General features: G+C 40.2%; 1 protein-coding gene across 3 annotated transcripts in view; it reads right to left on the bottom strand.

Moving 5' to 3' along the window:
- The window catches only part of dync2h1 (dynein cytoplasmic 2 heavy chain 1), a 493185-nt gene that overhangs the window by 169813 nt on the left and 302950 nt on the right, over positions 1 to 20422 (bottom strand). For all 3 annotated transcript variants that reach the window (XM_063054085.1, XM_063054084.1, XM_063054086.1), the window contains 5 exons: positions 19849 to 19914; positions 18372 to 18422; positions 6774 to 6851; positions 4835 to 4966; positions 3408 to 3480 (listed from right to left, as the gene is read on the bottom strand). In XM_063054085.1, coding sequence (XP_062910155.1) covers positions 3408 to 3480; positions 4835 to 4966; positions 6774 to 6851; positions 18372 to 18422; positions 19849 to 19914 — 400 coding nt within the window. The remainder of the gene's footprint in view (positions 1 to 3407; positions 3481 to 4834; positions 4967 to 6773; positions 6852 to 18371; positions 18423 to 19848; positions 19915 to 20422) is intronic.

The raw sequence follows: 20422 nt of genomic DNA, 5'->3' as shown, positions 1-20422 counted from the left end.
TCAAAACGTACAAACAACCCCTTATGGTTATTTTAATGATTTTACTAGTGCTTTACCTATGGCAGATTTTTTAAATCATTCTTTAACTGCAATTGCTAAACTAAAATTATTTCTGAATCATCAAAACATTAAAAAGTTAATGCAGATTTACATATATTTGGAAAAGCCTTTTGCTTTGTAAACAATTTTATGGTTATATTGGCAGTTTAAATACAGCAAGAATGAGTTAGATACAAAGGAACCCAAATCAAAGGAGGCTATTCAGATTATCAGAATGAATCAGAATCAAGTTTAACATCACCGGCATATGTCATGACATTTGTTGTTTTGAGGCAGCAGTACTTTGCAATAAATAATGATTTTAAAAAACTACAAATTACAATATGAAATATATAAAAATATAAATTAAATTTATAGTACAAAAAACTAGTTAAAAAAATAAAAAAATAATGAGGTAGTGTACGTGGGTACAACGTCCATTCAGAAATCTGATGGTGGAGGGGAAGAAGCTGTTCCTGAAATGTTGAGTATAGGTCTTCAGGCTCCTCTACCCTCTCCTTGATGGTAGTAATGAGAAGAAAGCATGCCCTGGGTAATGGGGGTCCTTAACGATGAATGACGCATTTTTGAGGTATCGCCTTATAAAGGTGTCCTCGATGCTGGGTAGGCTAGTGCCCATGATGGAGCTGGCTGAGTTTACAACTTGCTGCAGGTCCTTCTGATCCTGTGCAGTGGCCCTTCCTCACCAGACGGTGTTGCAACCAGTTAGAATGTTTTTCACAGTACACCAGTAGAAATTTGCAACAGACTTTGGTGACATACCAAGCCTCCTCAGACTCCTAATGAAATATAGCTACTCTCATGCCTTCTTTGTAATTGCATCACTATTGTTGGACTCGGCATAGATCTTCAAAGATATTGACACGTAGGGACTTGAAACTGCTCACTCTTCCCACTGTTGATCATTCCATGAGGACTGGTGGGTGTCCCTTAACTTCCCCTTCCTGAAGTCCACAATCACCTTCTTGGTCTTAATGATGTTGAGTCCAAGGTCACTGTTGAAACACCACTAAACCAGCTGATTTATCTTTACTCCTGTATGCTTCCTCGTCACAATCTGAAATTTTGCCAACAATAGTTGTGTCATCAGCAAATGTATAGATGGTGTTTGAGCAGTCGTGAGTGTAAAGAGAGCACAGCGGTGGCTGAGCACACATCCTTGAGGTAAGTCACTGTTGATTATCAGTGAGGAGGAGGCGTTAATTTGGATCTGCACTGACTATGGTCTCCCGATGAGAAAGTCAAGGATGCAGTTGCAGAGGGAGATACAAAGGGCTTTGGAATTTGTTGATTAGTATAATTGTGTTGAACACTGAGCTGTAATCAATAAACAGTAGTTTGACATACAGTACTGTGCAAATGTCTGAGGCACATACATAAATAGCTAGGGTGCATCAAACTTTTGCACAGTTCTGTAATAATTTTATGTATAACACTGTACCACTGCCAAAAAAAACAAAAACATATTTCAAGACATTTGTGAATGATGATACGCCTGATTTTGATATGAGTCTCTATAGTGGGCTGAGAGTGGGAAGGGGGCAAGGACAGGGGAATTCATGGTTGGGGAAAAAGGGAAGGAAGAGAACGAGCAGGAAGCACCAGAGAGGCATTCTGTAAGGCTCAATAAAGCAATTGTTTGGAATTAAATGACCTCACCTGGTGACTCAGGGCTGTGTGTGTCTGCATCCACACCGTCCCAGCACCTGACACTCCCCGTCACTTGTCCCACAACCCTCCTGTGGCGCTTGCCCCTCGCCATTCTCAACATCCTTTGCTCCCGCCAGATTTACAAAATTGCTCTCTGCTCCATGTTGACAAATACAGTACTGCGCAAAACTCTTGGACACTCTAACTATATTTATGTGCCTAAGATTTTTGCACAGTTCTATAGGTATTGCTACTGTCCAAGGCTGAGTAGAGAGCCAATGACATTTCATCCTCTGTATTCCTCTTGTGGCGATAGGCAAGTTGAATCGGGTCCAGGCCCTTGCTTAGGCAGGAGTTGATTCTCGCCATGACCAAGCTCTCAAAGTACTTTATCACAGTAGGTGTGGGTTTAACTGGGCGATATAGTCACTGAGGCAGCTCACACTGCTCCTCTTGGGCAGTTTTGAAGCAGGAGAGGATCTCCAATTGCAGCAGTGAGAGATTAGAGATGTCCTTGAACATTCCTGCCAGTTGGATCGGCACAGGTTTTCAGTGCCCTACCAGGTACACCATCTGGGTTTGACGCCATGAAAGAGTTCATCCTCTCAAAAGATGTTCTGACATCAGCCTTCAAGGCAGCGATCACAGGTTCACCAGAAGCGGCAGGGGTTTGCACAAGTGTCGTTCTATTCTCCCTTTCAATGTGTGCATTGAAGGCATTGAGATAATCTGGGAGTGAAGCATCACAAGCATTCATGATGCTTGGTTTCGTCTTGTAGGAAGTAATGGCGTGCAAACACTGCCAGAGCTGATATGCATCCAATTCCATCTCTAACTTCAATCGGAATTGTTTTTTGCCCTTAAAATAGCCTTTTGTAGGTCACACCTGGACTTCTTGAATAGTTCTGGACTACCAGTCTGTGATGCCACCCCTAAATATGCTATTTCTGACAGAAGTCACATTCAATTCCCCATTTTTGCTTTCAGCCATTATGCCTTAAGTTCCTCATCCTCAAATTGCTGTTCAATTTCCATTCAACATTACTGATGGGAACAACTTACATTGAATTCTCTTGGAAAGACTTCTGGAACCTGATCATTCTTTGAAACTAATTTTCTACTTAACATTTAAAAAACACACAAGTGGGAGCAGAAGTTGGCCATCCAGCCTTTGAAAATAATGGCTGACCTCCACAACGACCATAACCATTGTTTCTCTTAAATCCCAGAGATTATGAATCATTGTTTTGAATGAGCATAATGACTAACCCTCTGCAAATCTGTGGGGATAGAATTCCAAAGGTTCACAGATCTCTGAGCAAAGAAACCTCTCCTCATCTCAACCTTAAACAGCCCAACCCTCATTCTTAAATTGTAGTTCCTGAACCTCAACCTAACAAACATTGCCAGAGCTGATATGCTTGTCCTCCATTTAGCTTGTCAAGTCCTTTAAGAAATTTATAAGCTTTTAATGCCATCTCTTATTCTTCTAAATTCTACTTCTTTTGTCACCTAATCAATTTTTCTTCACTCAGCCAACCTACTATTCCTGAAGCAAGTCTGGGAAATCTGCACAGCTCTATGGTGAGTACATCCTTTCTCAGGTAAGGAGACCAAGACTACACATAATTTTTAAGTTATAAGAAAAATAGTGAAACACATACTGCCAAATGTTGTTGAATAAATATGATTCTTACCAAGAGCTTTGGATGCAAAAAGAGCCATGGCACTTTGAAGTCTGTCTGGTCTTATTGCTTGAACAACCAGAACCTTTGAAGAAAACAAGCAGTTGTTGATGTACCAGTGTTTTGTGAGAAAGCTGCATGGTGTCAATAGAACTCACAGAGATTTATTATAATTGTTAAAAAATACTGTCAATACTGTCAGTCTTAAGCTTTGACCTTTCTCATAGTTTTGCTCCAGCTAAGCTTCCTTAGTGCTGCAAAACATCCCTTGGATACAATTTAGTTTACATCCTAACCCAATACAAGTCTAGAATCTTATCTGTTCATGAAGATTAAGGAATAGTAATATAACAGAATACAGTGGATTCCAGTTAATTGAGCCATTGGTTAATTGGGACAGCCGCTTAATTGGGACAACTCTTAAAGAACAAAAATAAATTGAGAAAGTTGCCAGGATTCCCTTCGTTGACTTGGGATAGTATGCCGTTTAATTGGGATAGGAAACTGTTGCCAGCCAGCTTTTAATAGCGTCACTTGCCCATGTTTTTGTTTAAAAAGCAGTGATTTTTGTTGCTGATAGGTGGCAAGTAAGACAATTCAGAACTGTATTGCTCACTGTGGTTTCAAGCATTGAAGCTTGGAGATGTCAGAAACAGCCAGAAGTGAAAATGAAACAATTTTACTATTTCAACAAGTCAGGATCTATGAAGAATTTGAAGATATCGACAATCATCTTGAATGGTACAATGAAAATGAAGATTTAGAGGGTGCAGTTGAAACTAGTCCATTATCTGCACTAGGTGTCTGCATTGATTCTGTTCACTTACAGTCAATCAAAAGAACACCAGTGTACGATTAGGAACTAATACACCATTTTGTAGCACTGTAGTAGTTTTTGTACTGTTTTAATTTGTTCTCTATTTCATTTCAATATGTAATTTGGTACAGTTGGTACTCAGAGCCTGTGGTATGCGAATTACTGGATGAATGAGTAGTCTTTAGGGTACTGCAAATCTGTGTCTTTATTGATGCTTTGCTGCATGCTTGAGTGCTTAGTGGGGGGCGTTGATGCTTTTTTGCTGGTGGGAGAGGGGGATTGTTGCTTTGCTGCTGCTTGCGCATGAGAGGGGGGAGCTGGGGGGGGCTTTGGGGTTCTACTACTTAACTGTCACTCATCCTTTGGGGCACCCCACTATTTTCGCGGATGTTTGCGAAGAAAAAGAATTTCAAGTGGTATATTGTGTACATTTCTCTGACATTAAATGTACTTTTGAACCTATTAACTAAAATATTAATAGAAATTATCTTCTCTAAATGTTTTATTTTCTCACCGTTACATTATCCAAATAAGAAAATTTCCATCCTTTTCTGTAGATTCATTAAACAATTCCTTTTTAAGAGTATTCTGCAATTACTCTTAAATTAATATGACAACATACCTGTTGAAAAAGGGTGATTCTTCGAGCAATGGATGCTGGGATGTCTTGTTCACAGGTTGAACTTTGAGAAAAATTGAGCCAAAGATCGATATCTTCCAAACAGAGTGTCTGATACAAAGATGGGAAGGTAGTCTAGAAAATAAATAGATGGTTTATGAAAAATACTTTCCAAATACTTTAGAAAAGTACCTTCCCTCAAACTGTTCAGATCTTTCAGAATCAGATTCCTTCAAGGGAATTGCATTTCCTACCAAGCGTGGCAAACAATTGTTAATATAAAATGACTTGAGACAGTCTTCTAACTAGTATTACCAGCTTATGAAATCAAATAAGTTCTATAAGCACCAATCTGAGCCCAAATCTTGCTAGGTGATTCTTTCAACTAAATAGCTCCATGTTAAAAGACATGCTTATAATCCATGACTAACTGCCCAGAAGTGGAAAAAAGTTATAACTCCATCATGCTGGACTTTTCCTGCAATATGAAGAAACTTGTGGAAAATAAATACTACGAGAATGAATACAACCAGCTACATTTTCTGGTTTTTTTTGTTTTCTTTTTTTTTAATTTTATTTTTATTTGGATAAGGAGTTCACAATTATCATGTACTTTTTTCACACATATAACCTTTTCCATTTTTTTTATATGTATAAAACTACAATTATTTATACATTCTTAAGTACACATTGAGATGATATAAAAGCAAAATAAACATTTAAATAGATAATTATGTACTGTGGTAAATCTAACCTATTAGGCTAAGTAATGAAATTAGTTGTTAAGAAAAATGGTAATTCTATTCTAATCACAATAAGAGAGAATCTGCAAATGCTGGAAATCCAAGCAACACACACAAGATGCTGGAGGAACTCAGCAGGCCAGGCAGCATCTATGGAAAAGAGTACAGTTGGCGTTTCGGGCCAAGATCCTTCAGTAGGGCCTGCTGAAGGGTCTTAGCCCAAAACGCCAACTGTACTCTTTTCCATAGATGCTGCCCGGCCTGCTGAGTTCCTCCAGCACCTTGTGTGTGTTTCTTACATTTTCTATTCTATACATTTAAAAATTTTCACTGAGTCAATCCTAGGTGATGTAAAATATTGTTTACTTAAGCTAACAATTTGCTATGTTCTAATGTCCAACATTCCTACCTCTAAGGATCATGTGCAGTTTTAAATGATGTTGACTTTAGTTAGCAGTTACTGACAGAAATATCAAAAAGGAGGATCTACTGACAGGCCCCCAACCTGAAAAATTAACGTGGTTTCTTTTTCAAAAATTGCTTTTTAGCAAGTTGATTTCCAACATTTGGATGCTTCAACAGGAAGGTATGCTTATGTTTTCACAAAGTTGAAGGGTCGAAGGAGTTACAGATGGGGAGCAGTGAGAGATGCTTATGTTAATATTTTTATATTTACCATATCCAAATCACTTCATAATGTCAAAGTTGCTGGTGAACGCAGCAGGCCAAGCAGCATCTATAGGAAGAGGCGCAGTCGAAACGTCGACTGCGCCTCTTCCTATAGATGCTGCTTGGCCTGCTGCGTTCACCAGCAACTTTGATGTATGTTGCTTGAATTTCCAGCATCTGCAGAATTCCTGTTGTTCACTTCATAATGTGCAGTTTCTCAAGTGAAAATTAGATGTTTCAATGTAATTAATATGGATGTGATACCATGATAATATATAAGATAACCCAGTATTTTCAGAAAATGTCAGCACTTCCTGCTGACCTTGAAAATGACAATACAAAATTGCAACAATCCCCTTGGTTGCAAATTCCCATTTTATGAAGTCTCTGACTTTCAAGCATCAGATCAACAGGATGTTCTCAGGCCCAGCTGTTGTGGAGTCATCAATCTAGCTAGGTTCAGAATTACAACCTTGCATAAAAGTACATACATGTAATTGAATTTTCCAAAATTTAATTTTAAAATGTACCTTTAATAGTGTGATTGCTGCAGCCCTCTCTTGATCAATCCAAGATGGAATTGATTCATGCTTAGACTTTTGACTATCCTAAAATAAGGAACAATCAAGTGTCACAGTCATACAATAAAATTAAAATCAGTGAATAATCACAGGCACCTAGAGCATTGATGGAGGCCATTCAGCCCATTACACTTCTGTTAGATTTTAAAACACAAAAATCAGGTATATGTCTCACTGCTTTTAATCTGCTACTCTGCAATTATTTCACCGTCAAACACCTGGCCAATCTACATGTGAACTTCTTTGAGCACTAAAATCAATAACCCCATTGTCCCTTTGGAGCTTAAAGCTGTGATCTCTAGCTAATGAACAACTCCACCCATAGCAATTTTTTTTTTTACTTACTCTATCAAAATCTCCTTTCTTAAGAATCACTAAAATGTCAGATCTTAGCCTTTTTCTTTTGATTGGGCAGGATCATATGGAAACCAATCAGTTGGTCTCAGTTCCTGCCTGCCACCTCATACTTGGGTGGTTGTTGAAGACTGATATCACTGACCCTGCTTGCCCAGGAATCCGGTGATGAGGTCTCTGGATTGCATGACAGCCTTTATTGAGAGCCAAAGTTAGGGTAGAGCTTTATTTCCTGTCAAAGGCAGTGTGACATAAGTTGTAGTTTATAAATGTCTTTCAAAGACATATATAAATTATTACAAGTGATATAATGAACTCTAAAAATTAACAACCCAATATGAATATAGTCTATTAAAACATTTAAAATGCTAAAAACACTAAATTAAAGTGTGATAATAATTTGCCTTCCTCAGTCTTGAGGCTGAGAGTCCCTAGTGAAATGAATGAACTTCCCAGTCCTGCATCAGGTCAGATTGCAATTATGTCCCTACATCGCTAGGGGCCTAAATGCTAATGTCCCTCCCGCAAACCTTGTAAATGAACTTCAGAACAGTAATGAATATTTCTGAGCACCATGTATATAATGCCATAAATGCAAAAATTACAACTACCACATATTTTCTGGGCAATTTTATTTTGTATAAAAATTGTTAATTATTCCAAAAATATTTTGTAACCTTACTTACATGGACTCTAATCTTAAAACATGGCCTCCTGTGAATGCAATTTATCATTAGTACCTTGTTTATATAAGCTTCAATATCTGTATTTATACATTTCTAAATTTTCTGCACTGTCATTAAACTCTCTTTCCAGTGGTAGTTTTGTTCTGTTTGGTTTACATTTTCTATCTTCTACCACTTTCTGAACATTCTAACATTTCAAAGTTCTCTGCAAATTACAGCTTGCCAAGCAACCTGTTTGACCTTTTCTAACTTTTCAGCAATTTCCTATACATGCTAAAATGTTACCCCCAATCTCAAGTCTATATTTTATTGTCCTACTTTTGTGGAACAAAGAATTACTCATATCATCTGCTCTCAGGTCAGGCAGAAATGCATTTAGTTCAGTTAGTGTTATCTTGAGGTGAGTGCAAAGCAAGGCATATTTATACGTGAGCAGAGCCATTTCATGCAGTGTACAAACATTCTCTTATTGACACAGAGCCAATCAAGGTGAGCCTCTGCCACCATGAGCCCTATGTGTGATCACCCTGTGCCTGCAACCCCAACCCCCTCCAGGTCTGGAGGGTCCTGAATTGGGGGGAAGGCATGCAATGTACAGCCAAATCAAAGCCACATACCAAAAGCTGGCTATTTCTGCTCTCACATTCATTCTAGGGACCCTTGTGATCTCAGTTACATACAGCCCTTCATTAGTCAATATCAAGAGGTTAATCCTGACCATACCTTTTTTTTCTAATGTAGTCCAGTGGGAGCCAGGCTGTGCATCCCTCCATTTTTTAGCAGATGATTTAAATGTCCTTTCTACCTCTATTCCAGCATCCTGTTTCCTTTTACTTCACAACCTCAAGGATTAACTTCATTAGCAACAACTAGCAAGCATGTTACTTGCTACACTACTATGCTACTACCACCACTACTCTTCCAAGGAATGCCTACTGCCTACTCCAGCACTAAACCACATTTTGGAAAACCTGATCATCTGGCAGTCCTCCTCCTACCTGCACGCAGACTGAGGTACTCATCTGCTTCAAGCAGGCTTCAATTAGAACACACAGGAATTTGCCTCAACGGCTATTGTCCAGTAGCACTTACATCCATTGTGATAAAGTGCTCTGAAAGCTTGGTGATGATGCTGCATGAGGACCAATTTGGACACCTTCCAATTTGCCTACTGTCACAACAGGTCAACAACAGATGCCATTTCATTGGCTCTTCACTTAACCAAGGGTATTTAAGTTAGAGTTACAGGGGGATCGGAAAAGAGAACACCGGAGCACAGTAAGGTGGTTCTGGCGACAGATGTTGTTAAGTCTAAATACAAAGTCAGGAATTGAAAGGTTGAGCATGGTGAGACTAATGTAATAAGTTGTGGATATTTCAATGCAAGATGTATTGTCGGAATGGTGGATGAGTTTAGGGTATGGATCAGCATGTGGAATAATGTCATTATAGCCATTAAAGGGACTTGCAGGAGGGGCAGGACTGGCAGCTCAATGTTCCAAGGCTCCGTTGTTTTTAGACGTGATAGTGTAGGAGGGATTAAAGGGGCAGGAGTGGCATTACTAGGAAAGGATAATGTCACAGCAGTGCTCAAACAGGACAGACTGGAGAGTTTGCCAACAGAAGTTACAAAGGTGGAACTGAGAAATAAGAAAGAGATAACTGTGTTAATGAGATTATATTATGCAACACCCAACTCTCCATGGGATTTAGAATGGCAAATTTGTACAGAGAGTGCAGACTGTTGCAAGAAACATAAGATTGTGATAATAAATAAATTTAACTTTCTACATATTAACCTGGGAATTCCATACTGTAAGAGGGATGGATGGGATGGAGTTTGTCAAATGTGTTCAGGAAAGTTTCCTTAATCAGTATACAGAGGTCCCAACTGGAGAGATTTCGATATTAGATCACCCATTAGAGAATGAGACGGGCTAGGCGACAGAAATTTGTGTGGGGTAACACTTTGCACATAGTGATCATAATGCCATAAGTTTCAAGATAATTATGGAGAAGGATATGTCTGGTCCTCGGGTTGAGATTCTAAATAGGATGAAGGCAAATTTCGATGGCATCAGAAATGATCTGACAAGCGTAGATTGGGACAAGTTGTCTTCTGCCAAAGATGTAGTTGGTAAGTGGTAGGTCTTCAAAAGTGAGATTTTGAGAGTATACAGTTTGTATGTTCCTGTCAGAATAAAAGGCAAGAATTGCAGGTTTAAGATATATTGAATGCTTGGTTAAGAAAAAGAAAGAAGATGCATAGCAAGTATAGGTAGATTGAAGCAAATGAGGAACTTGAGGAGTATACGAAATGCAAAAGAACACTTAAGAAGGAAATTAGGAGGGCTAAAAGACAACATGAAATTGCTCTAGCAGACAAGGTAAAGGAGAAGGGCTTCTACAGACATATTACAAGCAAAAGGATAGCAAGGGACAAAATTGGTCCTGTAGAAGATATAAATGGTAATCTATGCATGAGGCTGAAAGAAATGGGGGAGATATTAAACTAACTGTTTGCATCTGTATTTATTCGAAAGATGGACACAGAGTCTATAGAAGTGAGCCAAAGCAGTAATTAGGTCATGCACCATATACTGATTAGAGAGGAGGAGGTGTTTGCTGTCTTGAGGCACATTAGGATGGATAAATCCCCAGTGTCTGACAATGTGTTCCCTCAGACTCTGTGGGAGGCTAGTGCAGAGAGTGCAGGGGCCCTAGAAAAGATATTTAAAGGATCCTTAGCCACAGGTGGGGTACCAGAAGATTCAAGGACAGCTAATGTAGTTCCAATGTTTAAGAAAGGCTCTAAGTATAAGCCAGGAAATTACAGGTGAGCCTGATATCAGTAGTGGGTAAATTATTTGAAGGTATTCTAAGGGACCAGATACATAAGTATTTGGATAAACAGAGACTGATTATTGATAGTCAACATAACATTGTGCCTGGTAGCTCAAATCTAACCAATCTTATAGAGATTTTCAAGGAAGTTACCAGGAAAGTTGATAAAGGCAAGGCAATGATGTAGTCTACATGGACTTCAGCAAGATCTTTTGGCAAGGTAGTGCATGGGAGGTTAATCAAGAAGGTTCAATCACTTGAACATTCAAGATAAGGTAGTAAATTGGATTAGACATTGGCTTCATGAGAGAAATCAGAGAGTGGTAGTAGATGGTTGCCTCTCTGACTGGAGGCCTGTGATTAGTGGTGTGCCGCAGGGATCCATGCTGGGTCCACTATTGTTTCTGATCTATATCAACAATCTGGACAATAGATAATGTGATAAACTGAGTCAGCATACTATCAGATGACACCAAGATTGGGGTGTAGTGGACAGCAAGGAAGAGTATCAAAGCTTGCAGTGGGATCTGGATCAGCTGGAAAAATGGACAGTATATGGTGACATACATGTACTTCGATAATAAATTTATTTTAGACTTTGAACATTGGTGTCTCACACATGAAAAAATTGACTCCTTGCTAATACCTTTACTCCATTTTTCCTTCACTTACCATGTGCCTTTTGAAATTCTATATATCGTATAATATAGCCTCTGGCTACTATCTACACTATCCGCCCTATTTATATGTCACACTGGTGGGGGCATTGGGAGCAAGGGTGGACCCAAATGCAAGGCACATCTTGTGAGGTTACTTAGATTTAGTTTATTGTTCGATACCAGGAGAGCAAGGCAGGAGCAGGAGTAGTGAACTGGACAAGGACTCAGGACTACGACTAGGCTGGGACCAAGGGTCTGGGCTTGGACTCGGAATCGGCTCCCAGAACTAGAGAAGAAATGAAGAGGCTAGGGTATGGACTCCGAGCCCGAGACTGGGCAAGGACCCAGTACCTGGGTCTTGCCTCGGGCTCGGACCCCAGAGCCAGGCATGGACATGACATGGGCTAGGGAGAGGAGGAACATGGAAAACAGAGCCTCAGTCTCGGGAGAGCAGGTACACGGAACCATGGACACATACACAGAACACAGAGTCGGGACCCCTCCTTGGGTACAGGACATAGGGCCAGGACTCATGACCCTCCGAGGGGCAACAACAAGACGGCCTGACTTACCCCACGGAGGTGAGGACAAGACAAGACAAGACCAACACGAATGAACACCAGACAGTACCTATCTAGCTCCAGCGATGGAACTAGACCGAAGTGCAGGCGGGGGCTGCAGACGAGGGCTAGAGGCGAGAGGAGCAGAGAAGGGATTCAGACAAGGGGGTAGGACAGGAATCACAGACCGCCAGGGCCAGGACTTGACTCAGAACTGGGAAGCCGCCAGGGCCAGGACTTGACTTAGTGCTTGAATGCCGCCAGGGCCAGGACTTGACTTGGTGCTAGAATGCTGCCGGAGCCGGAACTTGACTTGGAACTTGAATGCCACCGGAGCCAGGACTTGACTTGGAGCCTCCAGGTAGTGGCGAGCGCTCGACTCGGCCCAGGAACAGTAGACAGCGGTTCTTGATTCCCTCCAGTGGGTTAACTGACGGACCCACCTTGGTGAGGAAACTTTGCAGGCTCGGTTTGGCTAGGTAACTGGACAGGGTTGCTCCGGTGAGGAAGGGCGAATTACCGGCACTCGCTTCGGCAGAGACTAGGCTTGCTCCGGCCAGGTGACATCGGCACACCGTACCTTGGAAGATTTTGCAGACACTCCCGCGCCGAACGGCTGAAAGCCAGAGACTATAAACTACCGGTTCAGCCGAGTGTTAATTGCCTCTAATCACCAAAGTCAAGGGACACGGGAAAACAGGGAATCAACGGTCCAGATCGTAACATAAACAAGCTAAATTTAAAGGGACCCCAATCCGGACCATGACACTATACTAGTTATTTTGGCAAGTAAAGCTACTTGGTTAGTGAAACAGAATTTCTTTTTGACATATTGTTATTACAATTTGTCAGCGTGTTACAAACAGAGATCAGCCTAGTTCTCTCAGCTCTTCATAATTTATACTTTTGCATAGGGAAAATGCTCAGTGTAATATATCCAGATTTGAAGGCTTGTTTAAGACATGAACTGTGAGGTCAGAAGGAAGCCATGAGGTGGATTGGTGAAGTGTTTAGGCTTGAAGATGACAGAATTAATATAAAATAGGATATAGTAAATGTGAAAAATCAGTATATTTTTCAATAAGAAAATATAGTATACAGAGTTCTCTTGAACAGTTTGGAAGGCAAATGACATACTGGTCTTATGTGTAAGGGAGCTGGAGTGCAAAAAGTAAACAAGTCATTGATGAGACTCCACAAGTCTCTGGTGAAACCTCAACTGGAGTGATGTGTGCCGTTTTAGCATTCATTGTTGAAGTAGATTGGCAGCCAAGTCGGTGCAACATGGACTTACCAATTACTCTTGGGATAAGAAGAAATCATGTAAAAACTTTGCTGCATTCAGCAGAGTTTAGAGGAATACAATCTCATTAACACACAAGAGGTTCTGTGAGTGATTGACAGGCAGAAGTGAAAACAAGTCAGTATGGGCCAGTCGCACCATATTAGTAAGCAGGTGGTCGATGTTATGTAAGTGGTACAATCATACCAATAGAAAAATTATGTAACCATGCCATCAGTTACTTTCCTCCCATGTACCAGGTAGATCCAAGAGGTTGTGTCCTCTAGCTAGAGAGGCTAAAACTAGATGACAAAGTCTTAGGCTAATAATTCCACATTTAGATCTAAGATTTTTGGACACTAAGGGATTTGGAGAGTATGGGGATCAGTTAAGAAAGTAAACTTGAAACAATGGTTCAACTATGATCTTATAGAATGGCAAAGGTGATTTAAGGAGCCAAAAGGCCTACTTCTGTGTTTTTACGCAGAGTGGTGAGTGCGTAGAATAGGCTGCCAGTGGCAGTGGAGGCGGAAACAATAGGGTCTTTTAAGAGACTCCTGAATGCTCCCTGGAGCTTAGAAAAATAGAGGGCTATAGGTAAGCCTCGGTAGTTCTAAGGTAAGGATATGTTCGGCACAGCTTTGTGGGCCACAGGGCCTGTATTGTGCTGTAGGTTTTCTATGTTTTAAAAACTACATTCACTTAGCCTACCACATTATGACCATCTCACTACCCTATTATTATTCCTTTAAAGTTTGGAGTTCAAAGTAAATTTATTGTTAAAGTACATATATGTACAACCCTGAGATTCATTTCCTTTCTGGGCATAATCAAAAACTCCATAATGGAATAATAACCAAAATAGAATCAATGGAAGACCACGCCAACTTGGGCGTTCACACAGTGTGCAAAAGACAACAAACTGTACAAGTACAAAAAGAAAAAACATAAATAAATAAGTTTGCAATAAATATCCAATAAATAATGGCTTTAGGAACACTTCAATGATGGGGCAAGAGAAGTTAAGTGAAGTTGACTCCTTTGGTTCAAGAGCCTGATGGTTGAGCAGTAATAACTGTTCCTGAACCTGTTCCTGAACCCTGATGATCCAGCTGCTTTCGTGTGACAGCATTTCCTGCAGATGTATTTAATGGTGGGGACGGCTTTACCCATGATGGCCTGGGCCATATCTACTACTTTTTTAGGATTTTCCATTCAGGGGCATGGGTGTTTCCATACCAGGCTGTGAATCAACCCAATTAACCCTCCACTACGCATATATAGAAGGTTATCAAAGTTTGAGATGTCATGCCGAATCTCTGCAAACTCCTAAGGAAGCAGACGCGCTGCCGTGCTTTCCTTGTAATTCCATTTATGTGCTGGGCCCAGGACAGGTCCTCTGAAATCGTAACACCAAGCAATTTAAAGTTGCTAACCCTCTTCAACTCTGATCCTCCAATAAGGACCAGCACATGGATCTCTGCTTTCCTTCGCCTGAAGTCAATAATCAAATCCTTGTTCTTGGTGGTATTGAGTAAGAGGTCGTTGTTGTGGCACCACTCAGCCAGGTTTTCAATCTCCCTCCTATATGCTGATTCGTCACCACCTTTGGTTCGGTCTACAACAGAGTTATTGTCAACAAATTTGAATATAGCATTGGAGCTATGCTTAGTCACACCACCGTAAGTGCAAAGTAAGTAGAGCAGGGGACTAAGCATACTTGCGCTGATGGAGATCGAGAAAGAGATGTTGTCGTCAATTTGAACTGTCAGGGGTCTGCAAGTGAGGAAATCAAGGATCCAATTGCACAAGGAGGTATTGATGCCAAGGTCTTGGAGCTTATTGATTAGCTTTGAGGGGATGATGTACAAAATACCGAGCTGTAGCCATTTATAAGCATCCTGATGTATGTATCTTTGCTGTTCAGATGTTCCACGATTGACTGAATAGCCAATGAGATGGCATCTGCTGTGGACCTGTTGCTCTGGTAGCAAATCGGAGTGGATCTAAGTCGCTTCTCAGGCAGGAGTTGATATGTTTCACCACCAGCCTCTCAAAACACTTCATCACTGTGGATGTAAGTGCAACTGGGCGATAGTCATTGAGGCAAGTCATTACACTCTTCTTGGGTACCAGTATAATTGAAACCAGTTTGAAACAAGTGGGTACCACACACGACTGAAGCAAGAGGTTAAAGATCTCAGGGAACACACCAGCCAGTTGATCAGCACATGTCTTTAGTACTTGGCCAGGTATGCCATCTGGGCCTGATGCTTTTCGTAGGTTCACCCTCCTGAAGGTTGCTTGCTCGTCTGCCTCAGAGACTGAAATCATAGAATCATGGGGGGGATGTGGGAGCTTGAGATGGTTCCTCTAAGTTTTGATGGTCAAAGCAAGCATAGAAGGTATTGAGCTTATCTGGAAGCAAAGTGCCACTGTCACCTTTTGCTTGATTTAAGTTATAAGAGGTGATTGTATTCAAGCTCTGCCACAACCTTCATTGATTCAAGTTTAGTCCAGAATTGCCACCCTCACCCGTGAGGTGGCTTTCTGGAAATTGTACCCAAAAAAAGAAGAATCTCAGGGTTGTATGTAGTGACATGCATGTACTCTGATAATAAATTTTACTTTGAACTTTGAACCTGGGTCCCTTGAAATTTTCTTGGTCCCCAGACTTGAATGCCTCTGCTCTGGCTCTCAGCAGATTGCAGATATTATGGTTCATCCAACACTTCTGATTGGGGAAGACTCTGAAAAATTTTGTGGGGACACAGTCATGTACAGGTTTCCCCTGCCATCCGAAGGTACAGCGTTCCTTTGAAACGGTTCGTAAGCCGAAATGTCGTAAAGCGAAAAAGCAATTACCATTTATTTATACGGGAAAATTTTGTGAGTGTTCGCAGACCCAAAAATAACCTACCAAATCATGCCAAATAACACATAAAACCTAAAATAACAGTAACACATAGTAAAAGCAGGAATGGTATGATAAATACACAGCCTATATAAAGTAGAAATACTTCTCTACAATGATTGCCTACACAGATCTCTGTAGCGAAAATCTCATGCAAGCGCTCTTGGCAGAAAATCTCACGCAAGCACTGTTGGCATAAACGCGCTCTCCAGTAACCTTTAAACTATGAAGCTGCCAAATCATACCAAATAACACATAAAAATACACAGCCTTTATAAAGTAGAAATAATGTATGTACAGTGTAGTATCACTTACGGGAATTGAGAAGACATCGAGCACACTGATGATGGTGTGTTAGACTGAGCCGTCACAGGTTGGGGTGGTGCAGTGGCCCCCACCCTCCAGGCCGCCGACTGATACATTGCCACAAAGCACGCAGGGGTAGCCAGCAGGCACACAGCACATCTTTAAGAAAAAAGCTGAAATAAACATGCTAATTAATTAGGTGCTGCCCAGCACGTAAATGTCGGCGCAGATCAGAGGCGATTGACAATTGCATCAGCACTGATCTGGGTCGACAATTACGTGCTAGGCGGCACCTAATTAATTAGCATGTTTATTTCAGCTTTTTTCTTAAAGACGTGCTGTGTGCCTCCCGGCTACCGCTGCATTCTCCGCGAATCGGTACAATATCTGACCGGGGCCCGGGGTTTCGGGTGGTGGGACACGAGGTGTCATCTCATCATCGATCAGGGCAGGCAGCTCATCTTCTCCTATGACTGCCTGCCTCGATGTCAAAGGTCGAGGTTCGTCGTCTGCTGTGGCTGATGTGGAAGGCTTGCTTGACTGCTGAGCCAAAAGCATTTTTATATCACACAGTTCTTTGTAAGGACTCAAACCATCCTGCAAATATCCCCTAAACCTACATACCCTTTCAAAATTAAAGTTGTACTTTATCATTGCAGCGAAAATCTCACGCAGCTGCTTCACGTTCAGTTCCTGGACAACTTCACTTTCGCTACTGCATTCGGTTTCGATTGTTGTCCTTTCCTCTTCCAATTGCATCAGCTCTTCATCTATCAGTTCTTGGTCACGGGATGCCAAAACCTCTTCAACATCATCTTCGTCAGCTTCCACAAGCCAAACTCACTTTGTCCTTGCTTCGTTCACCACGATCGAAACGCTTAATTATGTCTAGTTTTACGCTAAGTGTAACACCCTTACGAGCTCTTTCAGGCTTTTCCGACACCTTAGGACTCATCTTGCTAACGACTGCTCAATGCAACATGTTTAAGCAATGCCGTTCCGAATCTGGGGGAGAGTGGCTATTCAGGGTGCGCGCTGCCTTTTATCACGCGCTGATTTTTTATCGTGCGCTGCCTTTCCTCTATAACAGTGAAAACACCTTCTGAAAGTGAAAACTGGGTACTAATGTAGGTCTTTCGTAACAGTGAGGTTTCGTAAAGCGAACATTTGAAAAGCAGGGGACACCTGTAGTTGTTTTAATAAGGTCCATTACAACCATGGGTATTCACTCAGATCCATAGACGAGTCCTTGAACACAGCCCAGCCCACCGACTCAAAGCAATCCCATAACCGCTCCTCTGCCTCCCATGACCTTGTTGCCCTAATCTCTACAGCTTTGCTCTTTAGCCTCTGCCTGTAGGCAGGCAGGAGGACAGCCAAGTGATCCGACTTACTGAAATGCGGTCTGGGCATGGAAAGGTAGGCTTTTCTAATCTTAGTATTACAGTGGTCTAGTGTGTTGGGACTTCTGGTACTACATGTTATTTATATTTAATAATGGCTTCCAGCATTTTGCTGTTAATTAATCTCGAGATAACTATCTTCCTATTTTCCTTCGCTTTACTTTCTACACTTGCCACCTTTTAATTCTCTGGGATAGTCCAAAAGGCAGTTTGGAAGATTACAGTAAATGAATCAAGTTCTTCCCCTTCACATCAGTTGGTGCACTTGGGTCTGAGGCTGTCAAGTTCAGGAAATACGTTGGAAATTAGTAGCTTTTAACTTCTCAAGCTGAGTATATTGTATATAATCAAGCCAAACCCTTAATGCTCATTTGCACTGGATAGAAAGCCTAAAATTCTTTCCCAAATTGTGCTATCACATGGCTGGATGAAATGCTCAGTTGATGCACCTCCTGCAATCCTCAGCAAAAACAAAAAAAGTATTATATAAACATGATTATAAAATCTAAAATAGGATCCTCTATTTAATAAAGACTTACCGTTTTCCGAAGCATGTCTCCAACAATCAAACCAGTAAATGCATCCCATTCCTAAAGAAGGTGTTAAAGCACAGAATGTATAATTGGATTTCCCTTATAAAACAAAACAAGGTGAACTAGAAATTTTTTCTGCCTTTTTTTGCAAAGCTCTGCAGTATTATACATATTTATCTGTAGTTGGGAACACAAAAATAATATACTGCAGTTGCTAGAAATCTGAATAAAAAAATAAAACGTTATTTATGCTCTGTATGTCAGGTAACATCAATATAAAAAGAAAGACAGAGTTAGATTAGGGACTTTTAGAAGAAATGATGTAACATTAACTTTCAGTACTATCTCTATAAATGCTATCTGGCCTGCTGAATATTTCTAGCATTTTCTATCTTTGTTTTCAGCTTACTTTGTCAATATTACTCAAACAGCAACAAAAACCAGAAATGTTGAAAATCAAACTCATATAAACAGAGAATGTTTGAAATCTTCAGGATATGAGTAGCATCTGCAGCGAGAGAAACAAGGTTAAATATTTGGTCGACTACCTCATATTGCAATAGATTTTCCCAGGTCTTTCTCCATATATTAACTATGATTTCTAGAAAAACTAAGTAATAGGGAACACAAATTTCTGAAGCAAATACAGGGACGCAAACACCATTCTGAAATACTAAAAGTAATTCTGGAGTGCATAAACAGCAGCAAGGTCGGCTACAAATTGTTAGAGTAAATATTCTGTTTGCTCAGCATTAATTCCATATGACATTTGTGTTAAAGATAAACTATAAACAAAATAGTTGGAAGCAAAAAGCAAAATAAAAATAGAAATCAAAAAGGTGTGGTGAAGTGTCCCATTAAAGTAAGTTTTGAGGTAACAGCATTTTAGCATAAGTATAATAAATGTATTAGAAGTGACTGTGCTTCTTTCATGCTTAAGGAGAATTTTGCAGTAGAGCAATGTTGTGTAGGGCTGCCAATGTTATCTGCAACTGAGAGATCACTGAAATATATTTTGGCCAATCTATTAATTATTCATTATATACTCATTTACATGCAAGAGTAATAGATATGATGAAAACGAAAACTTTCAACATTACAGGAGAGATTATGAAGGGATCGTGTAGATCCATACAAATTAGAAGAAATATAGAGGGTCAGAATATAAAAAGATCTTTTCACAAATGATGCATTAGGAGAAGAGTTCAGAAGAAGTTCAAAGTCCAAAATGAAATGTGCTGACATGACTGAGACTGAGCTTTATCACCCAATAGAAAGAAATCAGAGGAATATTAAGAAAATGTATACAGAACTTGGTGGAACACTACTTAAAAGATTGTATAAAGGCATAATGGGCCAAATGTCAACTTTCTACATCAGGATTTTCTGACTTTTACCAAGTAATGGGAATGCCACCACTAAAAGTGATGATTACAAATCACATCTAAATTGCTTCTTACAATAAAGAAGATTAGTTTCTTACATTTTCTTGGAAAAGATCTGGATGCATTCCACGGACAAAATGCAAAGCAAACATCAGTTGATCGGCCTGCATTTAAAAACAGAACAGATTTTGCATTAAAATCTAAAACATGACTTTACACTCAACTATCAAATTTACTCCAATATAAAAGAAAATGTTGGAAAAGCTCAGCAAGCCAAGAAGCATGCGTGGAAAGAGAATCGGTCAATGTTCTGCATCAGCAACATGTCATCAGAACTAACATACTTGCTGTCAAGAAGAACAACTAAAACAAAACCTGAAAAAATGTTATCTTCATCGATAAGGCACTGAATGGTAGAATCAAATTTGCTCACATTAGCTAATTAGGGAACAATTCTTCTTCCTCTGGCCCAATATTGCAAAGTTTTTGCTCCAGATTACTAACGACATTTTGCACTCATAATTAATTACTGAACACCATTATATTCAGTCACAAAGTAAAGCAGAAATAAAACACCAAATTCTGAAACAATACACACAATATTTCCAGCATCTGCAGTATCTCTTGTGTTGCTGAATTCTGAAAATCTGAATTAAAACACAAGGAAAATCA

This window comes from Mobula hypostoma, chromosome 7, assembly GCF_963921235.1.
Source record: "Mobula hypostoma chromosome 7, sMobHyp1.1, whole genome shotgun sequence".
NCBI classification, from domain to species: Eukaryota; Metazoa; Chordata; class Chondrichthyes; order Myliobatiformes; family Myliobatidae; genus Mobula; species Mobula hypostoma.
This window is presented reverse-complemented; position numbering and strand designations above follow the sequence as displayed.